At 49.6% G+C, this 24,444-nt stretch overlaps 1 protein-coding gene across 2 annotated transcripts; it reads left to right on the plus strand.

Moving 5' to 3' along the window:
- The first annotated feature begins 8,554 nt into the window (after positions 1-8,554).
- On the plus strand, positions 8,555-22,562 carry TBX3 (T-box transcription factor 3). 2 transcript variants are annotated; one of them, XM_010380136.2, is made up of 8 exons: positions 8,555-9,945; positions 11,606-11,873; positions 12,779-12,838; positions 13,099-13,245; positions 15,109-15,185; positions 16,305-16,462; positions 17,989-18,659; positions 20,515-22,562. In XM_010380136.2, exons 1-8 carry the CDS (start codon positions 9,557-9,559, stop codon positions 20,974-20,976), a joined length of 2,232 nt encoding a protein of 743 aa, XP_010378438.1. In that variant the 5' UTR covers positions 8,555-9,556; the 3' UTR covers positions 20,977-22,562. The 2 variants fall into 2 exon arrangements, with proteins under 2 accessions (XP_010378438.1, XP_010378439.1); XM_010380137.2 differs by lacking the exon at positions 12,779-12,838 and having other exon boundaries at positions 20,515-21,879.
- Positions 22,563-24,444: the final 1,882 nt, after the last annotated feature.

Raw genomic sequence — 24,444 nt, forward strand, 5'->3', positions numbered from 1 at the left:
TTTTGGTTACTCCTCCCCGCCCCCCACGGCCCCCCGCAAGATCTTTACCGTCCACTCCCGAATTGTCCTTTGCAAGCAGAGGGAGGGGGGAAAGTAGCAATCAATGCGGCAGAAAAAGACACATCGGACCGAGTGGGGCGGGAGGTGGAGGTAGGTGAGCGGCTTCTAACTGAATCCCTGCAATCTTGATATTAGTTCTCGAAAGGAAAAAGACCTGCGCTTCGCTGCCCTGGGTCCGCCGCGCTTTCTTCACTCCCCACCCTGGGAGTCCGCCGCGCCGCGCCGCGCCGCGCCCCGCCCGGGTAACTGGAGAGGGAAGGCAGGTACCCAGCGCAGGGTTACCTACAGGCGGTTCGCGGGTTCCCGGACCTGTCGGGACCTTGTCGCTACCGAGAGCTGGGGAAGGACAGCCTGTCCGAGACCTCTTTGCTCTCCTTGCAGGCCTGTGCAGCGTTTGGGGCAAGATCCGAGCCCTGTCACCCCCTTCCACCCTTGCGTGAGAGTGCAATCCGAGACCGTGAGCTGCTTCTCCGGTTCCGTGCTCAGCGAGGCCTGGATCCACACCGAGGCGCGTCCAGCTTACGTATTTGCAACAGGGGTAAGGGGTGGGGTGGGGGATCTAGGTGAAGCCCCCCGGGGCGGAAACATGGCCAAAAAGACCTTATGGGACGCTCTGGGGTGTCGCTCACTCCCAACTCCTTTCTGGGGCTCGAAGTCGTCCTTTCCCAAGCCAAAGGAGGAAAGGCGCTAAGAGGGAAGACAGAGGGCGGGTTCCCGACCCGGGAAGGCTGGTCCTCTCCACTCGCCGGGAGGATTTTTAGTAACTGGCTCAGAGATGAAATGAATTGAGGCCTGGGCGCCAGTAAAAGCAACTATTAGGAAAGGCACTTTCACAATTCCAAACATTCTCTCCCTTTCTGTGTGTGTGTGCGTGCGTGCGCGTGCGCCTTCCTCATTCCCCTTCCTCTAAAAATAAATAAAAATTTTTTTGAAAGGAAGAAAAAAAACGTATCTAGCCCTCATTATTCAGACCCCAATTTAAATACTTTTAAGGGCTTCTGGGATCTCTAGGGCCACAACCTTCACCTATCCCTTTATAAGGATTGGGAGAGAGAATAGTCTCTCCAGTCGGCACTGATCGGTCCCTGGATATCCTACAAGACTTGGGACATTTTAAAATACACAGGATTTGTTTGTATTATTTGGAGTCAGGGATGATTGGTTTGGGAGGGACACATCCCAACTCAAACTACAGTCACGTTGTTGAGGCCTATAGTTTCTCTTGCTGACATGGGAAGAGGAGGAGGCTAAGCAGAGTGTCATGAAATTAAGACGGCCACCCTGCAGCTACTCTTCTGCCCAGTGGTCTGGGTGGCCATGGTACAGAGTCAGTGATCATAGAAGATGGAGGGGGTGGGGAGACTGGCGGCTTAGTTCCCAGTATGTGTGAAGTGAGTTCAGCCAGAGAGTTTGCCTGGATGCAAGACCACTGCTTGGTGGCAGGGCAGACCTGGGGACAAGATCCTGGATCCAGGACCTACGTCCCGACCTTGGCAGGAGATTTTCACGTGTTCTATCTGCCTGGCACGCCCAGAGAAGCAAGATCACCACCCTGTGTTCTAAGACCAAAATAGGATAACCACACAGAAGATTAGATTTTTTCCATAGGAGTATGTTACAGCAGGAGAGATTGCATCTGTTTTCAGCGCAACAGTGAAACCTAGAACCCTTCAAGTGCTCACACTACCCCAATTCCTGTGCCCACCTCGAGAAGCTAAAACCTTCCCTAAAGCCTGAAGTGCCCCCAGGACAGCTTCATCTCTATGGGGCATCAGTAGGTATGATGTTATCATCTTCCTTCTCTCCTTACCCTAACTGGATTTTCAAGACATGAAAACATTTGCTTTGGGAACACAGGTGTGCTAGGTGGCTGGCAAGAAGTGGAGGGAAGTTTGCAAGAAGGAAATGGAAAGAAGAAGGAGGAAAAACACACACGACGACTCTGCGCCCACAGCTCCCTTTCATTTGCATCCTGCTTGGAAATAAATGAACCCCCAAACACCAGTGAACTTTCTACTCTGACCCTCTTTAATTGAAACCCAGTACGGGAAATAGTAATGGATATTGTGCTCAAATTGAGAAAACGTGTCTGGGGCTATGAGGGGAGAGTTAGTTCAGCAGATTTGGAGGAGCCGATCTTTCTTTGGCCTGTCAACCTTCCTGACAGTAGCGGTCATTTAATTTGCTATGCCCTCTCACTTACAGATCTTCCTGCACCCTCTGTCACATACGCTCCCCTGGGGCAAAACCCCACTCTGCCTCACAACCCTGCCACCTAACAACACTACCAATGATAATGGAAAGAACGAAACAGCAGCAAACGGCAGAAGTAAGTTCTCCCATTTGTTCTCCCATTTGAATGTCACCCTCCGTCTGCACGGGAGGACTGTTAAATTTCTCCTCCACCCTTTTAAAGTATTCTGTCACTTAGTCCCTCTACCCCACAAGTAAAATTTTGATAGAAACCTCTGAGAGGCCACTTACACCCTTACCTGTCTCAACTGAAAATCTGGAAAGAGGATGTTGAAGAAAGAAAGGTGTTGGGTGGTCAAAAGTGCCTGGGGCAAAAGTCAGCTCTGGCCTGTGTCTTGGTGGTTCTGGGTCAGATAAAATGAGAGAAAAAATTCCTGGCCCCTTCCTTGTGAGTTCATTTCTGCCGGCCTAAGTAATGCCCATTGCATTATCTTTTTTTTTTTTTTTTTTTAAGTAATTGGGCAAAACACACACACACACACACACACACACACACACACACACAGGTTTGAAGATATAGATTGACTTGAAATTAGGAAACCACAATTAGTTCCCTTACCTGAGAGAGGAAAAAACCTTCACAGATGTAGAAAAAGCACTCTCCCCAGACACAAACACATCCTTCAATCTTACCTCTCTCATTTCCCTTCTAACTTATCTAAATCGCTGGCTGTGTACAAATTTGCCATTTTGCAGGGTGATCAGCTTTGAGGAAAGGTAGGTGCTAATAAGAATAATATGGAGGGCCAAATGTATTCATTTCGCCTCTGCCAAAAACATATTTACATTAAGGAAGTATGATGAGCATGGATTAAGTGCATAGCGAATGATGCTCTCGAAATGGCATAAGCCAACTGGCGCCCAACTGAGCCTCTGTACAGAAAATATTACTTCTCCAAGCTAGACAACTTTCACAATCTTCTCTCTCTGAAACATGCTACAGATGCTTGCGCCAATTTGCCCAGATCAATAATTTAGAGGAATGTCAGAGGATAGGAGAAATGTGCATTACAGGAAAGCTCCATGCTGCTGGGGCAAGTAGGAAGCTGGGAGCTGGGGCTATAGAGCTCAACTTGCAGCTCCTCACCCTAGGTGCCTGCCCTGGAAAAGACAGGGAGGTGGCTTTAGAGCTTAGGGAGCAAGGATGGGGTTCAACTCTAGAGAAAAGGGTGGCTTTGGAAATGCCAAGAGGAGAAGGTGAAACTGCCTAGGCAAATGCACACAACATTTTTCCATCTCTCAAGACACTTTATCTTTCTAGTCAAGGAAGTGAGGGGAAGGTGTTTGCTTCAGCCACAGGAAGAGGGATCTCCATGCTGTCATGGTTGCTGGGAAAGATGAGGGAGAGAAAGGGGGCAGAGTACGGAGGCACCAGGTCAGAAAAACAGGAGAGAATTCAGACAGGACCAAGACAGCCAGAGAAAATAGAAAGAAAGTATAAAGAAGATAGAAAAAAAAAAAAAAAAAAAAAAAAACATGAGAAGTTGAAGCCTGGGAAATAGATACAAGACAAGAAAGAGAAATAGAAACCAAGAACAAGATTGATGCAAGGAGGAGAACAGAAAGTAGAAGGAAAAAGAGTAAGAAAGATTCTAGACCCACATTCAAATAATCCTAAATGGGGATGAGCAGAAAGACAGTGAGACCAAAAGAAAAGGGTGCGGGGGCGGGGTGGGGAAGAGAAAGAAAGGAAGGGAAAAAGAAACAAAAGGTGAATGTCCTGCACTGTCTGTCTGGTCCAACCAAGAAACTAGTGTCTGCTCTGGAGGGAGGAAAGGTGGGGGAGCTCAGCCTGTCTCCAAGGGACTGACAGGCAGCCTCTGGACCAGAGAGGAACTACGCTCTCAAAACAAGCTTTGGGGAGGAGGAGGGGGTGGGGGTTCATGGTGAGTGGAGACTCCTGGAGGAAGAGCAAGCCTCCACTGGGTTCAGCACTGCCAGGGGGAGAGTCAGGGTTCCGGGTAGCACAGCAGTGCTAATGTATGTACCCCAGAGGGGTAGGGGGTGCTAGGGCAATTTGCAGGAGGAACCACAAACAGTAAACTAGATACTCCCCAGAGAGCTACTTCCTTGGGATCCGTGATAAGAAAATCACTTCCTCAGGTGGGAGAATTGAGCCCGAAAGAGAACGAGAGCCCTAGGGGGGCAGGCACCTGGTCAGTTTCAAAGCTTGTCAATATCAAAAGAGGCTGGGATCCTGAGATCAAATGGGCTGGGGCACTGGGCAGAAATGATAAGCCATTGCCAAACTGCCAGGATGACCAGAAAGCCCCTCCCCCAGGAAAAGTTCATATATGAACCCACCCCTGTACGAAACTTCTTAATTAGGTCTCCTACCCCCGGAGAATCTTGGATGCCCTTCTGTCAACAGAATTCCCAATTTAGTGACACCTCGGACTGAAAAGAGCTCTGCGGCAAACGGGGGTGAAAGTTTAAGAGGGAATAAGCATGTAATAGTCTCTTGCCAGACCTCACACATGCTGAAGGGAATATTTACAGCAAACTGGCCAAAGTAAACGACCCCGCCTACCCACCATCCTTTTCCCCTCCTCCCCGCCTTTTTTGTAAACTTCAGATAAACACCATTTGATCACAAAAGGGTCGGTTTGTCCCCTTTATAGTTTGACGCAGGCAGTGCGGCAGGGAAAAGTGGTGCGGGCTAAGCTTCCGTCTCGGGCAAGGCCAGCTTCTTTGCTGGCACCGTGGCCTGGGGCTAAGGACAGTTGATTTGGTTTTGTTCCCCCCACCCCCACCCCGACCCCACCCCCACAAAGGACCATTATTTTCAGGGTCCTCCCCCCACCCACCTTTAACACTCGCCTACATGCACTCACACTACTTTAAATGCTGCAGGCATTGCAGATAGAAAGGTTTTTCAGTTAATTTACTTTTTTAATTCCAGACCTACAATTAAATGAAAACTCTTTTTGCGAAAAGGTGGAGGAATATTTCAGAGACACCAGAAGTTATCTGGGTCTTTTCTGACCCGAAATCTGCCCTCTTTCTCCCTTCTCCTGCCCTTAAGTCACCCTCTTCTTGGACTCTGTTAAAGGGCAGGCTCTTTCAACGTCTCTAGTCTGTCTTTGTTGAGTGTTAAGACCGAAGGAAAGAGGATCGAGGGGTCTGCAGAGAGAAAAAGACCGCGGAGAGCGGGCAGCTGGCGCCTAATGCCGGGGTCCCGGGCGCGCTGGCCTCGTGGGTTCTCCCGGAGGCCAGGCCCAGCACAAGCCTTCCGAACACGCTGGCCAATATTTAACCCGAATGCAGTGGCCACCAGGCCGCTTTTGTTTGTTCGCAAATTAATCACCCAGCGCATGGCCGGCGCCAGAGTGGGTTTATCACCCACCGGGAGGGGGGCGCGCCGGGCACGCAGAGACAAAGAGGAGTTCGCACCTTCCCGCTTTTGATCCCAGAATTACGGCGGCCTCCCTGCCTAATACGAGCCTCCTGGGGCCGAGTCTGGGAGGTCAGTCATAATTGGCGGAAGTTTGCAGACCATTAGCAAGATGTCGACATTTTCGATTCGAACCCCGCAAACTTTCCTCTCGTTCTCTCCTTCGCGCGCTGGAGGTGGGGGTGGGGGAGGACATGGGGGTCAGAAGTGGAGATCTGGGGTGATCCCAGGGTTAAGTTAGAGCTATGGGCAAAAAATAGGCAATTGAAGGAGGAGGACAGTGTGAGGGGCAGAACTCCCTCTCAGTCCACCTGCGGAGCCAAAAACAAGTCGAGACATTTTTTAGTAAAATCCGCAAGCTCCCCTCCCATTTCCAAAGCAGACAGCTGGCCAATGCGGAGGAATGTCTCCCTGCTGTGCGTGGGACACTCGGGGGCACCGAGTGGGTGAGGAGGGGGTCGGTCACAGTGTGGTTGTAGAACTACTTTGCTTCCACTCCAAGTGGTGGGGCAGAGACTGGCCTGCGAAGGCAGGCAGGCAAAACCAGATCGCTGGGATTTGGGGCCGCTCTTGAAAGTGCAGCCAAGCGGCCCCAGGCCCCGGAGGCGAGCAGTGTGGGGGAGGGGGATGCACTTTTTTTCTATCTTTTTTTGGGGGGATCCCCAGAGATTCATGAAATCCTGCAGTGACCTCCGTGTTCTGTATAAGGCGGGAAATGGCCTGGCCTTTCGCACCCTTCAGGGCGGGGCGGAGGGGGTGTTATGAGCCAACACTCTAGGGTCCACCACCTCATTTATTTCCCCTCTCTCTCCTTTCTCTATTTTAACCACTGGCACAGACAGAGAGGACGCCAGAGAAAGACAGACTGAAAGGGAAAGAAAGGGGCGAGATGGTGAGCCAGACGGAGTTCGCAGAACCACTCTGTTCTCTCTGGTGACTTCAGGGAATTCTCAACGCTGGCGCCAAACTCTCTTAACCATGTGCGTCAAAAATGCGAGGCTGGAGAAGCTTGTCGCCTCAAAAGGTCCTCCCCTATCTCAGCGTGGTTGGCCCACAAGAGCACTTCATTTTCACTCGTCCCTTCATTTTCACGTTGGGGTTTCGGAGTTGCTGGGAGTTGCGGGGGTGCACAAGGCAAAATGCGAGAGAGGCCTGCGCTGGCCTACAGAGACTCACACATCCAAAGCCAGGGGTCTCTGAAACCCCTAAGCTCCCAGATCAGCCCTTTCTCCGTTCCCTTTCCATCGAAGAAGCTTTCATCTCAGGAAAGATAAAAGAACATTGTTTTCAAGATTTCCCTCCATCTAAGCAAGGATGGTCCAAATCATTGGCCCCCAGAATCAAGAACTGTGGGCTTAGGCGAATCCTCTGACCCCGACCGGGCGCTGCGGTAACAGAGTTAGTAATTCGGCGATTGGTAAGATCCGGTCGTTTCCCTCTCGTCCGCCCAAGAGGAGGCCCCCACCCTACCCGTACTGAAAACAGTCATCTCGCCTCTGAGGCGGGGGCGTTTGACGGTTTGTTTTACAAACTCAGCCTCCCTCCCCGACTTCTGGCGAGATAAGTCCCCGGGGTGGAGAAAGAACTGAGGCACCGAGAGATAAGTGCGATGCCTAGAGAAGATACCAGGCTGGCGCGCCTCCCCCAACCCACTCGCCCACCCCTTACCCTCTGCTGTGCACCCAGCCGGGCCTCGAGGTGAGGGCAGCGGCTTGGAGGGGACAGGCTCAGAACCCAGTCCCTCGCTGTGCTCGCTTTGTCCAGATCCTCCATTCTCTTCTCTACACCCACACCCACATCCAGGTGGAACATGGGGGCCCGCATGCAAATGAAAGACGAGATCCAAAAGGGCTGGGTAAATGCGTTTCATAAAAATCCTGAGTCCATCTTCCCCATTAGCTCAGACAGGGTCAGCCGCGCAGGCTGTGTGCGTGTTTGTGTGTACGTGTTTTTCGGTGTGTGGTTCAGTCCCAGTGTGTTGGCGTGTGTTCGAGTACAGATGCACTGGGGGTGTTTGGGTCTCTGCACATGGCTGCGGGTGGGGCACAGTGGAGAGGAAGCCCACACATCCGTGTGCTCCCCTAGCCCAGATGCAGGGGAGACCAGCATCGAGACACCCGAGGTCGGGAGCCCTTTAGCGGCGGCCAGGCGGAGCTTGGCTCCACGTGGGGCTGGAGAGCACGCAAGCCTGTAGTCTCGGCGCTCGCCTCTCCGCAGCCGCCGGCTTTTGTAGAACCGAGCGGCGGGATAGCAGCTCGCAGGGAGGCTCGGCCACCCGCCTGGCTCGCCCGGGGCCGGGAGAAGGAGAGCTGGAGAGAGTACCGGCTGCGGCGGTCGGAGAGGCGAGCGGAGTGCAAGAGAGGCGAGCGCCCCTGCCCGGCGCCCGGGCGCCCTCTCCGCCTTCCGCTCCCGGCTCGCCTGCTCGCTGATTCCCTCCCTCTCTCCCTCCCCCTTCCTCCTTGGCCCTGCCTCCTCCCTCGATCCCGGGCTGGATGACTGAGGCATTTCAGACGTGGGCTGAACCAGAGCGAGCGAGCTCAGGGGCTGCAGCGATCTCTCGATAAGCCACCTAGAGGCGACTCTGTGCGCGCGCTCCCCAGTGGCTCCCGCCCTCCCTCTGATCATGTTGACATATTCACAGGACAGGCAGTAGTACCGATGCGGCGCTGCGACGTTACAGTTTCCGACACCTTCTTTTTATAACTCAGCTCTATCCCCCAGCACTCGACCTGTGAAAACCACGCCTATGCAGCAACACAATTGGTCCGAAAGCGTCAAAGAGCCAATCAAGAGGCCTCCGGCTCCCCGCAGCCCACAGCGCAGCCCGACCTTCTAGAGCCGCCGAGCAGACGCCCGGTGAATTCTAGAGGCGGCGGAGGGTGGCGAGGAGCTCTCGCTTTCTCTCGCTCCCTCCCTGGCTCCCTCCCTCTCCGACTCCGTCTCTCACTCTCTCTCTCTCTCTCTCTCTCCCTCCCCCTCTCTCTTTCCCTCCGTTCCATTTTTTCCCCCTCTAAATCCTCCCTGTCCTGCGCGCCTGGACACAGATTTAGGAAGCGAATTCGCTCACGTTTTAGGACAAGGAAGAAAGAGAGGCACGGGAGAAGAGTCCAGCAAGATTTGGATTGAAACTGAGACACCCTCCGGAGGCTCGGAGCAGAGGAAGGAGGAGGAGGGCGAACGGAAGCCAGTTTGCAGTTCAAGTTTTGATAGCGCTGGTAGAAGGGGGTTTAAATCAGATTTTTTTTTTTTAAAGGAGAGAGACTTTTTCCGCTCTCTCGCTCCCTGTTAAAGTCGGGTCTAGCACAGCTGCAGACGCCACCAGCGAGAAAGAGGGAGAGGAAGAGAGATAGGGGGCGGGGAAGAAGAAAAAGAAAGGTAAAAAGTCTTCTAGGAGAACCTTTCACATTTGCAACAAAGGACCTAGGGGCTGGAGAGAGATTCCTGGGACGCAGGGCTGGAGTGTCTATTTCGAGCTCAGCGGCAGGGCTCGGGCGCGAGTCGAGACCCTGCTCGCTCCTCTCGCTTCTGAAACCGACTTTCAGGAGCGGCTTTTTAAAAACGCAAGGCACAAGGACGGTCACCCGCGCGACTATGTTTGCTGATTTTTCGCCTTGCCCTCTTTAAAAGCGGCCTCCCCTTCTCCAAAAGACACTTTCCTTACTCCCTTTGAAGTGCATTAGTTGTGATTTCTGCCTCCTTTTATTTTTTCTTTCCTTTTTTCTTTTTTGTTTTGTTTTTCCCCCCTTTTGAACTATGTGCTGTTGTTAACAACAACAACAAACAACAACAACAAAACACAGCAGCTGCAGACTTGTCCCCGGCTGGAGCCCAGCGCCCCGCCTGGAGTGGATGAGCCTCTCCATGAGAGATCCGGTCATTCCTGGGACAAGCATGGCCTACCATCCGTTCCTACCTCACCGGGCGCCGGACTTCGCCATGAGCGCGGTGCTGGGTCACCAGCCGCCGTTCTTCCCCGCGCTGACGCTGCCTCCCAACGGCGCGGCGGCGCTCTCGCTGCCGGGCGCCCTGGCCAAGCCGATCATGGATCAATTGGTGGGGGCGGCCGAGACCGGCATCCCGTTCTCTTCCCTGGGGCCCCAGGCGCATCTGAGGCCTTTGAAGACCATGGAGCCCGAAGAAGAGGTGGAGGACGACCCCAAGGTGCACCTGGAGGCTAAAGAACTTTGGGATCAGTTTCACAAGCGGGGCACCGAGATGGTCATTACCAAGTCTGGAAGGTAAGCAGTGGGGGCCTCCTCCCCTAAGCTGTTGGATAGTTTTTTCCTCCCTTTATCTCTCTGCTCCCAGAACAGTCGGTTGGTCGGTTATTACGGCTTGGACGAAAAGTTAGTTCCCATAGAAATAGGTGCACAGACTTCCAGGCCCTGCCCCTGTGGCAGGAAATTTCAGCTTACCTGGGCATCTGCACGGGTCTTATATTTGGTCTGCATCGTGGGTTCCCTCCCCAACAGACAATTTTTCAATGGAGCGTAGATATCCCTGCAGGGAGCAGGAAGGAAAAAAAAAGGCACTCTACTGCTAAAAACGCACTCTGCAAACCCTCCTGGAACATCCTTATTTCTTTGTTGATGTTGTGTTGTCTGTTTTATTTTGTTCTCCAGAAAGAAAAACTTAGAGCCCTCTCCTTTTGTGTGGGTAGTGGGAGGCCTGACACCAGTCCCCGGCCCTTTATGCCCTCCAGTCTAGCCTCTGGGTCTAAAGGGGCCTGCTGCTGCCCTGGTCAGAGAGAAATCGAAGGGCATTTTGGTTTGTTTGCCCACACCACTTCACGTGTCTATAACCCAAGGGCGAGTTTAGCAGGCAATTTTGCATAATATTAAGATTATGTTTGCAGACTTAAGGAGCCAGTGAGGAGACACACACTGCTTTTTTAATGTGTGAATATTATCAACCGTGTTTTACGTAATATTTAAAGGTCCTTGCCTGACCAAAACCTGCCTGGAAGAGAAGATCCTGCAACTGTCATTTAAAATCACTGATTTTTTTTTTAAATAGCATTGAAGCCTGTAAAGGTATAAAGTTAAAAAGATAAAAATAAAATCCCCTTCATGATATCTTAAGCATTCTGTCTCCTTCCAAGCTAAATGAGGCCAAAGTTTGGCATAAAATCCTCAAACCCACAAGACATTTAGTCAGTTTTCCAGCGAAGTGCTTCCTTGCTTCCTTTTAAGTCAAGACTACAGAATGCCAACATTTCTGTGAAATTAACAGCAATGTGGTGGCACAATCTTGCACTTTTGGACTGGCCTAAGGAGTAGGGGAATGTGTTAGCAGCTCCATGGGCAGATAGGTTATCAGGCCAGGGAGTGCACCGTAATCTGCAAAATTCATTCTGCGAACTCACTGAAGTCCAGTTTCACTTCGCCCACAGCGGGATTGCTATTCTGCAGCAGGGAGGGGTGCAACTTGACGTTCATTTCCTTGATAAGTTTAACATTTTCTCATCAATGGATGGTGGAAAATTCTAGTCTTAACTGACCGCGCTTTACTAAAATCTTACCCCAACCTGTTTAGAACTAGATACCCACAGAAAAAGACATGGGCAAGAATTTGGTATCAGGAGGGCAATCGGTAAAGTCATACAAGGAAAAAAAAATATTGAAGAAATTGTTAGACAATGTAGAGAAATGCAATGCCACAATGCATTTGTTTTGAACCTTGGGACATCTAAATATGGAGAAACTGAGAATATTTAATACATTAATTGTGGAAGAAAACGATTTTGCAGCCAGTTGCCTCACTCTGAAACATAAAAGCTTATCAGTCACAATAGAAAGTCTTAAACTTGGTTTCAATATTATATGATACATAGGAAATCAAACCCAAGATTATGGGTGGTTTATCTTTCTTTTTTCTTTTCTGTTCTTTCCTTTATAGGCGAATGTTTCCTCCATTTAAAGTGAGATGTTCTGGGCTGGATAAAAAAGCCAAATATATTTTATTGATGGACATTATAGCTGCTGATGACTGTCGTTATAAATTTCACAATTCTCGGTGGATGGTGGCTGGTAAGGCCGACCCTGAAATGCCAAAGAGGATGTACATTCACCCGGACAGCCCCGCTACTGGGGAACAGTGGATGTCCAAAGTCGTCACTTTCCACAAACTGAAACTCACCAACAACATTTCAGACAAACATGGATTTGTAAGTTTCATTGCTCTCTTCAGTAAAATTTTCTCCTTCTTCACTCAGTCAAAGGCAGTGCTTCCCCATTTCATGAGTTTCAGCCCAGACTTCTCCTTTGCTTCTCCCTGAGCATAGCAAACTTGTCCTTGTCCGGAAAAAGGATTCGGGATGTTTCTCTCCGGATAATGGAAGACCTGGCGTTCTAAAAGAAATGGGGCAAGAAAACGTACTGGCTTGTGTTCTATAGCAACTCCAGCTCTTTGGTAGATGCCTGGCCTGAGAGTGAAGTAAAAGCCATTTTTTAAGAGCTAAAATCAATTTCAAGGCTGTGTATTCATAAAGGATTTGTTTTGTTTTAAAATATCATACTTCTGTTTTGAAACCAGCCATATTATTTTCTTGGGAAAGTTTACGTTTTGGAGACTTGACTCTGTTGGTTAAATGGTGTGAATACATTTTTAAAAACTCGTTCTTTTACTAAAAAAAGAAGTGGGCTTAGGTGGGAGTCAGGCTTACCCTAAACGAGGCTTAGATCTTCAGAAAAAATGTTTTGTGTGTTGGGAGTGTATATATGGATTCAGTGAGAGTGCTTAGAAACTTAGAAAACGTGGATTGCTTGTAGAAATCAGGCAAAGGACCTTTTGCGCCTTTTCCTACCCCTCCCCAACATTTCAATAAAATAAACAGAGTGATAAACAAGGAGTAAGCAGAAAGATTAGGCCCAGGAAGACGCGAATGGTGCGGAAATATCTTCAGCGGGCAGGAATTGCATTTGAAGCCCTTGATTTGATTAAGGCATAAATATTCCTCTCTAGAGTTCAGCCTTTCAGGGCTTTAAGTGGATTGGGCTCGTCAATTAGTGGGCGCTTAAAGTACTGAATCATTTTGTAAATTAAAATGCATGTTTTTCTCTATCTTTTAAGACTTTGGCCTTCCCAAGTGATCACGCTACGTGGCAGGGGAATTATAGTTTTGGTACTCAGGTAGGCTAGGGTTCAAGGTACGAATGATCCTTAGATGGTGAGGGTGGGGGGACCCTTTGGCAACTGAGGAGCAATTTGGATTCTCCAGAAGATAACATCTGTGGAGCAAAATGTACCCAGGGGGTACTCCAAGGAGGTGGGCTCGGTACAAGCGTGGTACCCTGCGGTGGGGAAGATTTCAGCCTGGCAGGGGTTCTAAGATCCCGTTTGTTCTGCTAAATCCTTGTTTTATGTATGTCTTCTCTTCCCTGCCCCTGCAGACTATATTGAACTCCATGCACAAATACCAGCCCCGTTTCCACATTGTAAGAGCCAATGACATCTTGAAACTGCCTTATAGTACATTTCGGACATACTTATTCCCCGAAACTGAATTCATCGCTGTGACTGCATACCAGAATGATAAGGTAAACCCAAGGGGCTTTCCTTTTTAATGGTGATATTTTGCCTTCCCCTTAAAAGCTGCTTTAAGTCAGGATGAGACAGTTACAAGAGAGTGGAGATGAGAGTCTTGAGTTTTCTTTTGTGAAGCATTTGGGTGGAAAGGAGAATGACATCTCAAGGAGACAGAAAAACACCTTGACTAGGTAGGAACAATGTTGAGCAAAAAAAATGACATACTAATTTTGCCACAGAGAAGCTCCTGTAACTGCTCTCATTGATGCTACCCACTCCTCCATTCCTTGGACTTTGTCCTGTCTGTTTTAAGGTTCATCTTCTTCCCCTTGAGGAAGAAGGATCAAGAAGTCACATTCAAAAGGAACCAGCTAAAAAATTAAGGCAAAAGCATTTGGGATCCTGGAAGGAGAATCCTAGTAGAGACCAGCTTTTCTGCCCTAGCCAGAAATCCTGAGTAGCTGGTCTGGTTTTTATTACCTTTTATGCTGCTGTGTTTTTTATGATGTGTGTGTGTGTGTGCATGTGTGTGCATGCGTGCGTGTGGTTGGAAAAACCTACCCTGATCACAGGGTCATACCAATGGAGTTGTCTGAGGCTTTTGAGCTGAGGTGGCCAAAGTCACCACTACATTTGAATTCCCCCTCTCCCCCCCGGCCCTGAATCTGGAGATTAGAAGGATCCCCAAAAGGGGAAGCACCTGATATCTAGAGCTATGGTGGCCTGAAGGTCATGGGCACAGAAAAATGACCCTTAGTGCTGATTCACCAGTTCCCATATTGGCTGTTGGCAGTTATAGGGGTGGGAGGAGGGACTGAAGACCCCCGCTCTGCAATCCTGGACTTCAGAGAGAGTCCATTTTACCTGACAACACACTTCATTTTGAACTCACTGTCATTGTCACTGTCCTTGGGTCCTCTGTGGACTTCATGGTGGGGATGTTCCAGCTAAATTTCTTTAGTCTGAATACCAGAACATCATGATCATCTCTCCCTGTGAAACCTGAAGTCTTGGATAGAGCAATTTATTCCAAGAACATGAATCCAACCAAGGGTCCCCGTTTCCACCTCTGAGTAGCTCTGTGCATATAACTTCTTCTCCCCACCAAGGGGAAGGGATTTGAAAGATTACACACTATGGCATTTTTCTCAGAGTGCAAAATGCATGTGCCCTCTAGACCCAGAATCCTATGAAATGAAGTTGTTAATGTAATAATAAAATGTAGCATTTTTGATCAGACAAAAAGGCCATGAGCCTTCTCCACCTAATGGCCATGGCAGAGAATATAAATGAAAACAAATGTTTCCAGTGGTCATTCAGTACTGTAATTGTCAATATTGTAATTTCCTTAAACCACCCCCCAAGCAAAAAAAAAAATCAAACTCACTCCTGCACTCACTCCCGCACAAGGGTAGTAAAACCCCATAAATCATTTATTGGATTCATGGAAAAGGGGTGTGTGTGTGTGTGTGTGTCAAGGGAGTATGCTATAATTTATGATTGATTGCACTGTATAAAAATCAAAATGAAAGCATAATTTTAAGATCTCCAGGTTTTCCCTCTTGATGACTTTGACAACACTTCCATGTTTAAACTCAAACTGTTGGCTGCCCAAAGAAAAGAATTTCTTTGAATAATTTCATCCCCAAATCCCTGGTTTGGCCTCATATAGGAGATACAAGCCCTGCTACAGTTTCCTTTGATTTTTCTCTTAGTTCTCTCCAAACTTCTGCCATTATCTCCTTTCCCTAGCATATCTATATGACTTCTGTTGGCAATCACATCTCTAGACTTGTTGAGTTGGGAAAAACACCCTCAAAACATTCTAGAAAATGAGGCCAATGTCTCTGTCTTGCTTGTGTCTCTTCCAATAGATAACTCAGTTAAAAATAGACAACAACCCTTTTGCAAAAGGTTTCCGGGACACTGGAAATGGCCGAAGAGAAAAAAGGTGAGTTGAAACAATTATTTATTAGATAGTTTAGAAAAATCACTTTTTTTAGGATCCAACTCTGAAGTGTTAGAAGTGAGATGCAGGCACTTGTCCTGAGAAAAGCGGGTGGAAATCACTCACTTTCCCCACTGCTACATGCTTGCTGCTGTCAGTATACCCAGCACAAGTACTTTTCCTGCCTCCTTACCTTTAAGGAAATTAACTAGGCTACACCATACATAACTTATCTCTGGAAGAGAAGCATCAGAGATAATAGATTATACAGGGATGCCTATTAATTCCTAATTAATTTAAGTTCATCCTAGGCAGGTCCCAGAAAGAACCATGCCGTTGACAAAATGCTTGGAAATTTTTGCAATCCTGTCTTCCAAATACCATCAGCCAGAGCTGGGGCCTTTGGAAAGATGTATGGCTCCCTCCCTCCTTCGTGGTGACATGTATCATTTTGCATTAAGTAGACAGCTGGAGAGAATATGAAAGAGGGTCTCCCCTCCCCCACCCCCTTTCAAAGAATTTCTAAAATCCAGAAAATCACCCCTAAATTTTTAACCTATCCCCTTGGGACGGGCATTAAAAAATAATTGGTAACAGCTAAATATATTTTTATTCCAATTAATTTATTAGTAAAACGATTGCAGTAAATTGCAGCATAAAATAACGACTTCCTCCCAAATCTTAGCAACCATCCAAAATTTGGGTATGCTGGGGACAGACAGCATTGTGTTTGCAGGATTGGACACCCAGTTCTCCCTATATAAGACCAGCATTTCGGCTGTCTCTGACTAGATCCAGCCTCTCCTCTTGCTTTTAAATAAAATGTCACAGCCCAAGCAAATGCCTTTTCCTAATGAAACCCCCATCTTGAATAAATGCAACTGAAGCCTCCTTGCTTTCTCCCTAACCCTGTGCCACACTCTTCAGCCCAGTTACAGGGTCAAGAACAATGCTTGGGTCTATGTTGCTGCACTGGGGCAAGCACATTTCAGCGAATTAGTGTTGTCCCTGGGCCACAGGCAGGGTGTGAGGCATGTGTGTACCGCTTTGGAAAGGGTAAGGGAAACAAAGAGGGGAAATGTATGTTACATTCTGTAACGTGGGTGTGGGCTTCTGCCACAGAAAACAGCTCACCCTGCAGTCCATGAGGGTGTTTGATGAAAGACACAAAAAGGAGAACGGGACCTCCGACGAGTCCTCCAGCGAACAAGCAGCTTTCAACTGCTTCGCCCAGGCTTCTTCTCCAGCCGTCTCCACTGTAGGGACGTCGAACCTCAAAGGTAAGCCATGTCACCTTTGTGATCACTAGACTCCAGTTCCTCGTGACCTGGAAGAGTTGAAGGGGGATGGGGCACCAAGCAGGGCACTTGCCCTTTAAAAGCTAGAACCCTTCTAAACATTCTTAAACAGCAGCCAGAGTTCAAAAAGAGCTATCAGGTGTGTCTCCCCTTCCTCCCTAAGGCAGTAGAAGGAGAGCACCCAGGCCTTTCCCCCAGATCCTTATTTGGCTGGTGGGGAGGGGAGGTGGGTGTCTGTTTGCATACTACCTCTTGGCAAGCAGCTTTGAAAACCTGCTTGAAGCGCTTCTCTCTTTTCTCTCTGTCTCTGTTTCTTTCTCCTCCCATTCTCTCTAAGCAAGAGAGGCTCCAACTGCTGACTTTTCACTGTCTTTGAACTCTAGGTTACAATGTGTTGGACTGGGTGGTGGGGGGAAGCAAGGGATTCTCTGCCACCTGGAACCGGGAAGGTGGCCTAGAAAACATCCAGCTATAGAGCAACAATTGACCTGGGAGAGGAGGTGGAGCAGTGGGGATCTGCGGTGGGGGGAGAGCTAGGGGAGGGGGTGAGGAGTGGATGAGATGGCTCAAATCCCCCCTCAGTTTCCTGTGTTTAAAGAGCAAGCACTATTTATTTGGAAAGACTCTCTCTCTCTCTCTCTCTCTCTCTCTCTCTCTCTCTCTCTCTCTCTCTCTCTCTCTCTCTCTCTCTCTCTCTCTCTCTCTCTCGACGGGAAGAAACCTGTTTTTAGTGAAATAAAATGCAAGTCCTTTATGTCTTCAATCCATTTAAGCTTTAAACATAAAATAGGATCCCTTTTTCTTTTCTTCTGGTGGAACACCCACAGAGGGTGTGGTGAAAGCAAAAAAGAATCTACGATTGTCCCCGGGCGGTGAGCCGGCTGCCCGACACTCATCTCTGTCTGCAGGGACTGGGGCTAACACAGAAGGTTCAACCGAGTGCTGGTGTTGAGGGACAGGTGTCCGTTCTGCCATTATTAATTCAGATGTCAGGATTCTTGCCAAACGAATCCTTCCTGAGTAATTCACAAATTTGTGGAAGGTGCTGCTCTCTGTCATTCACTGACCAAAAACTCTTAACAGTAATTAGAATATGTTCCAGCTGGGAGTTTTAATGTTAGTTTTTACTTTTAAAAAGTTAATTTGCAATCGAATGGGGAAATGTATGTGAAATCTTGCACCGCAGGAACTCAAAAAAAGAAGTAAAATTCATTATAAGAAGAAGGGCTACTGATTTGGGGGTTTGTCCATCTAAGGGAAAGTTTAAACTCTGGGTAAATACTTTAAATTCATTAATCGCTTATTGAATTTTCCAGCAATGTTGTTGGGCACGATTATCCCCATTTTGCAGATGAGAACACTGAGGTGCAGAGAGGCTAGGGGGCTTTCCCCGGGATTACACAGCCACGAAGCCACGAGCTAGGATTCCAACTTGGGAACTGGAGTTTCATTGGCTCAGACGGGAGCTAACGCCCTTCTGCCTTGGTTTTTTTCTTCTCCTATGGTAGATTTATGTCCCAGCGAGGGTGAGAGCGACGCCGAGGCCGAGAGCAAAGAGGAGCACGGCCCCGAGGCCGGCGACGCGGCCAAGATTTCCACCACCACGTCCGAGGACCCCTGCCGTGACAAGGGCAGCCCCGCTGTCAAGGCGCACCTTTTCGCCGCCGAGCGGCCCCGGGACAGCGGGCGGCTGGACAAAGCGTCGCCCGACTCGCGCCATAGCCCCGCCACCATCTCGTCCAGCACTCGCGGCCTGGGCGCGGAGGAGCGCAGGAGTCCGGGTCGCGAGGGCGCGGCACCGGCCAAGGTGGAGGAGGCGCGCGCGCTCCCGGGCAAAGAGGCCTTCGCGCCGCTCACAGTGCAGTCAGACGCTGCCGCCGCGCACCTGGCCCAGGGCCCCCTGCCCGGCCTCGGCTTCGCTCCGGGCCTGGCAGGCCAACAGTTCTTCAACGGGCACCCGCTCTTCCTGCACCCCAGCCAGTTTGCCATGGGGGGCGCCTTCTCCAGCATGGCAGCTGCCGGCATGGGGCCCCTCCTGGCCACCGTGTCTGGGGCCTCCACCGGCGTCTCGGGCCTGGATTCCACGGCCATGGCCTCTGCCGCCGCGGCGCAGGGACTGTCCGGGGCGTCCGCGGCCACCCTGCCCTTCCACCTCCAGCAGCACGTCCTGGCCTCTCAGGTATGGATCCTTCTTCCTGCCTCCTTCAGTCCTTCCACCTTTTCTCCAGTTTCCCTGTCCTTTGCCAGCAGACCCACACCGACCCCTTTGGCCTAGTAGCTGCAATAATTTTTACTGAGCCATTACCAGGTTCAAGGCTTAGCTCATTGAGTTATCATGACTTCATTCTCCCCATTCACCCCAGAAAAACTTTAAAATTTTTCCTAAGTTAAAGGCCGTTTCCAGCAGAGTAGATAGGTAGTAATAAAGATAACAGCTAGACACAGCACTTACTTTCAGGCATTCTTCTAAGTGCTTGCACTGTATTGACTCATTTGACCTAACCCTTCAGGGGTACTATTATCACCTCCATTTTACAGATGAAGGGGAAGACGCCCAGAGATGCTGAGTCACTTGTCCAAGGTCACACAGCCGGTACATGGTGGAGCTGAGACTCAACCCCAGGCTGTCTGACTCCAAGGCCTCTTTGAGGGTTTCTGATTTTAGCTTCAGAGCTGACATGTCTCTTAAGTGTCTCATAGTCAACCCTCCCCCAGGAATGGGACTCTAGGCCTGGGGAGGGGAAGTGACTACTTCCTGAGTAGGAGTTCAGTCTTGATTCCTCCAGCCTTTCCTCCCATTCCAAGCTCTTCTCCCCACCCCCAAACCCAAGCAGGCCAGCCTATTCCTCAAAGGGTTAATGGTTGTGCACACGTGGGAAATGTCAGAGGACAGGGATAAGCAGGGACTGGGGCAGGCCTAGAGGCCTGTGTGTGGCTCAGACAGCTGTGCTGGGGGGAAGTCTCAGGCGGCTGGAAACACCCTGAACTCCATGAAAAGGTTCTATGAGGTTTTGCATGCTGTTGCCTTTTGTTTTGTCTGAGCACATTCGTCTCCCTTCCCTGAGCCAAGAAGCTAGATTGGCCTCCCCCTCCAGGGAGGAGGGAGCTGAGAAAAGGCTTGGCTTCTGGCGTTTCTCAATTCCTCCCATTTCCTCTGCTGGCTTCTCCTGAAGACCCTGTCCTAGGTGGGCAGGTGGTTGGTAGACCAGGGGCTGCCTGGACAGACAAAACCTTAAGGGCACCTCAAGGCATGGTGCAGAGAACTGGCCCAGGCCAGGGTCCCTGCATATTAAATGCTGCTTCTGCCAATTCCCAGCTTCGTGCACTCCTGAACTCCTGGGGCCTACCTCGGCTTCTCACCTGGAGCACCAGTAAATCATGCTGGACAATTTCTTTGTCTCTGTTTATAGCAAATGCCCTTTTATTTCCCTCCCCCATTTTCCTTTTGCTTAAGATCTTCACTTTTTTTTTTTTTTTTTTTTTTTTTTTTGGAGAAACTTCTAGGATTGGGGTGGGAGGATGGGGGTTGGGGAAGAAGAAAGATTTTAAAAATTATTCTTAATAATTTATGTCCTCTGGCTTCCCCTTGCTTACCTTTGTGGTGTAAACTGAATCTGTATCCCCATTTAACAGGTGCAAGGAGTAACCCTTAAGGGGAGATTTCCTGGGGGCCGCACACACTGTGTGCAGCGTATTGCAGGCTTTCACTCATTTAATATCTACAGAGTCCTCAATAAGCATATGAATTACTTATGATTTCCCTGTTTTTTCTTCCTGTAAGGAAGCTGAGGCACAAGAAGTGAATCAAAGTCTCTTGGCCTAGGGTGACACAGCTAAGAGTTGTACCTAGAGATGTCTGAGTGCTGACTTATCTCCTGCCCCCACCCATCTCTCCCCCCAAAAAAACACAACAACAACAAAACATATCAGGGATTCATGGCTTGCCCAATGTTGGAGGGGTAGAAGAGAGGAGATGGATGAGGTAGGCTCCTCCCACCTGGCTGACGCGCTGTGTGTCTCTTTTCTCACCCCAGGGCCTGGCCATGTCCCCTTTCGGAAGCTTGTTCCCTTACCCCTACACGTACATGGCCGCAGCGGCGGCCGCCTCCTCTGCGGCAGCCTCCAGCTCGGTGCACCGCCACCCCTTCCTCAATCTGAACACCATGCGCCCACGGCTGCGCTACAGCCCCTACTCCATCCCGGTGCCGGTCCCGGACGGCAGCAGCCTGCTCACCACCGCCCTGCCCTCCATGGCGGCGGCCGCGGGGCCCCTGGACGGCAAAGTCGCTGCCCTGGCCGCCAGCCCAGCCTCGGTGGCGGTGGACTCGGGCTCTGAACTCAACAGCCGCTCCTCCACGCTATCCTCCAGCTCCGTGTCCTTGTCGCCCAAACTCTGCGCGGAGAAAGAGGCGGCCACCAGCGAACTGCAGAGCATCCAGCGGTTGGTCAGCGGCTTGGAAGCCAAGCCGGACAGGTCCCGCAGCGCGTCCCCGTAGACCCCTCCCAGACACGTCTCTTCATTCCAGTCCAGTCCAGGCTGCCGTGCACTTTGTCGGATGTAAAATAAACCACGGGCCCGCCATGGCGTTAGCCCTTCCTTTTGCAGTTGCGTCTGGGAAGGGGCCCCGGACTCCCTGGAGAGAATGTGCTAGAGACAGCCCCTGTCTTCTTGGCGTGGTTTATATATCCGGGATCTGGATCAGATTCTGGGGGTTCAGAAACGTCGGTTGCATTGAGCTGTTGGGGGTGGGAGTTCCAACATTTATGTCCAGAGCAACTTCCAGCAAGGCTGGTCTGGGTCTCTGCCCACCAGGCGGGGAGGTGTTCAAAGACATCTCCTCAGTGCGGATTTATATATTTTTTTCCTTCACTGTGTCAAGTGGAAACAAAAATAAAATATTTCAAAAAAAAAAATCGGGACAAGTGAATACATTAACATGATTCTGTTTGTGCAGATTAAAAACTTTATAGGGACTTGCATTATCGGTTCTCAATAAATTACTGAGCAGCTTTGTTTGGGAAGGGAAGTCCCTACCATCCTTGTTTAGTCTATATTAAGAAAATCTGTGTCTTTTTAATATTCTTGTGATGTTTTCAGAGCCGCTATAGGTCTCTTCTTGCATGTCCACAGTAATGTATTTGTGGTTTTTATTTTGAACGCTTGCTTTTAGAGATAAAACAATATAGCCCCCTACCCTTTTCCCAATCCTTTGCCCTCAGATCAGTGACCCAAGGGCGGGGGGGGGGGGGGGATTTAAAGGGAAGGAGTGGGCAAAACACATAAAATGAATTTATTTTATCTAAGCTCTGTAGCAGGATTCATGTTCTTTGACAGTTCTCTTTCCTGTATATGCAATAACAAGGTTTTAAAAAAATAAAGAAGAAGTGAGACTATTAGACAAAGTATTTATGTAATTATTTGATAACTCTTGTAAATAGGTGGAATATGAATGCTTGGAAAATTAAACTTTAATTTATTGACATTGTACATAGCTCTGTGTAAATAGAATTGCAACTGTCAGGTTTTGTGTTCTTGTTTTTCTTTAGTTAGGTTTATTTCCAGGTCACAGAATTGCTGTTAACACTAGAAAACACACTTCCTGCACCAACACCCATACCCTTTCAAAAGAGTTGTCTGCAACATTTTTGTTTTCTTTTTTAATGTCCGAATGTGGGGGAAAGTGCTATTTCCTATTTTAGCCAAAATAGGGGAAGGAGTGCCACTTTCCAGCTCCACTTCAAATTCCTTAAAATATAACTGAGATTGCTGTGGGGAGGGAAGAGGGCAGAGGCTGTGGTTTGACTTGCTAATTTTTCTTTTGTTATTTGTATGTGCTAGTCTCTGATTTCCTCACAACGAAGTGGAATTTACTACTGTTGTCAATATCGATGGTGTTTTGAATTGGTGCCTATAGAGATATATTCACAGTTCAAAAGTCAGGTGCTGAGAGATGGTTTAAAGACAAATTCATGAAGGTATATTTTGTGTTATAGTTGTTGATGAGTTCTTTGGTTTTCTGTATTTTTTTCCCCCTCTCTTTAAAACATCACTGAAATTTCAATAAATTTTTATTGAAATGTCTTTAGGCCTTGTGTTAAATGCTTTTCTTTGGGAACCTTTCCTGAAGGTGGACAGTCAGGGGAGACTTTACTCTCTTCTTGTTCTGAGTTTACCCCCTTCCCTTCGCCTTTAAATAATTAAGACCGCCCCCAGCGAACCAAAATGAGATGTCCCTCAAGTTACAAAGCTAAAAACAAAAGTCCCTTACTTGAGCGAAAGGAGCCACTTCAATCTGAAATTACTTTCCTTTAAATTAGGGAGCAAAGCGGGGAGACGGAAAGGGGCCTGATGAGAATACAGAAAGAAGAGTAATTTCAGATACTTTCAAATTTTAATGGAAAAAGACTGACGTGCTCCCTAAGTCAGGTTTTCCCACCCAAATCCGACCAAAAATAAGCTTGGCAGTACAAATGTTTTTCGTTTTAAGCTCGCCCTCCCTTTTGACATCAATCTGGCGAATCCAAGTCAAAAATATCTTCTTGCACCAGTGTGTTTGACTCGGGGAAAAGGCCAGCAGAATCCCCCAGCAGTCCGAGCGGGCTTGGCTAGGCAGCAGCCCTCCAGGTTGTAGAAGTGGACAAGACGCAACGCCTTTCCACTCCGCAACCCCCCACACACCCTGCAGTCCCTGGTGCCTCAAATTGAACCCGGCTGGCCCAAGGCGCCCCTAGGAGGCCCCATCCATCCCGAGTTGTGCGTGCGAAGCGCGGCCAGCTCCTCGAAAACTTAGCTGTGTCACGCGAGGGAGGAGGGAAATTATCCCTGAAAGGGGAAAGGTAATTCCAGGGTGCACATTTCACCCCCTCCAAGGCAAAAGTCACCCAGGAGGCTGACATCCTCCCCTAGTCTCCCCTTCAAACCAGTCTCCAGGCTGTTCGGGGAGTTGCCTTTTGAAGTTCAATTTATCTTTGAAACATTCAATAAAAAATGATGAGGCACTGTCAGTCTTTTGGTCTCCCGACCCCCAGCCTCGCCTCCGAGGTGCGTGTCTGTTGGGGGGCGGGGGCGGCACGGGAAGGTTCGAGGGTTAGTCCACAGCCCTTTTCTTGCCCTGGGGGCCGTGACGTGAAGACCCAGCTGGAGCCTGCCTGGCGGCTGCCTCCCTCCCCACCCCCCAACCCCCACCCCCTGGAGCCCGCCAGCCCGGCCCCACGTCCCTGTCACCTTCAGGCCTCTTGAATGACCGGAGAGGAGGACACCCCCTCCCTTCCCTCATCCTGTACTTGGAAGGGATCGAGGTCGAGACCTTTTGGAGAGCGGGGCAAAGCCCCTTCCATCTCTGGCCAGGCACGTGGGGACCCCTACGGCCTCCTCTGCGATATCTCCCGGGGGTGGGAGGGAAGACAGACAACCAGAGTATGTTGGTGCGGAGTTGGGGGGCGGCGGGGTGCGCTGCGGGGGTGGCAGGGCCAGAGCCGAGACGGGGCCTGGGGACCTTTGAGGCGGGGGCTCCCCCGAGGACTGGGAGATGTTCAGGGCGCGCACCTTCCGCGCAGCGGCTACAGCCTAAAGGGGCCAGCTCTGGATCCAGCGACAAGGCGCGGTGTCCGCGCCTCTGAGAAGGTGGTGGTTGGCTGGTGGCGCCCAGCGGCGCTCTCCCGAATTGGGGAAAAAAGAACTCAGCCTCAAAGAGGGAAGAAATGCTTTTCTTTTCTCTTCTTTCTCAGTCCAAATTTGCTTACCTCCTCCCCTCTCTCCCCCCGCCCCCGATTTGAGGACCCTGCTCAGACGTGTGTCCAGCCTGTTACTGGCGTTCTTTTTTTTTTTTTTTTTTTTAAATATCCTGTGTATCTCATTTGTATATTGTGATGTTAATGAGTAACTCCTGTGGCGCTGATGGACAGGGGTGGAGGGGATGAACGGTTTGCAGTCTCTCTGGATTTTGCTGCCTATTACTCACCTG

Source organism: Rhinopithecus roxellana, chromosome 10, assembly GCF_007565055.1.
Source record: "Rhinopithecus roxellana isolate Shanxi Qingling chromosome 10, ASM756505v1, whole genome shotgun sequence".
NCBI lineage: Eukaryota > Metazoa > Chordata > Mammalia > Primates > Cercopithecidae > Rhinopithecus > Rhinopithecus roxellana.

What these genes read in the sequence shown, in the direction of transcription:
- TBX3 (XM_010380136.2), top strand. Translation starts at nt 9,557, where the DNA reads ATGAGCCTCTCCATGAGAGATCCGGTCATTCCTGGGACAAGCATGGCC. An exon ending in ATTATAGTTTTGGTACTCAG is followed by an intron (nt 12,839 to 13,098) that starts GTAGGCTAGGGT and finishes CTGCCCCTGCAG; the next exon opens with ACTATATTGAACTCCATGCA. An exon ending in AATGGCCGAAGAGAAAAAAG is followed by an intron (nt 15,186 to 16,304) that starts GTGAGTTGAAAC and finishes CTTCTGCCACAG; the next exon opens with AAAACAGCTCACCCTGCAGT.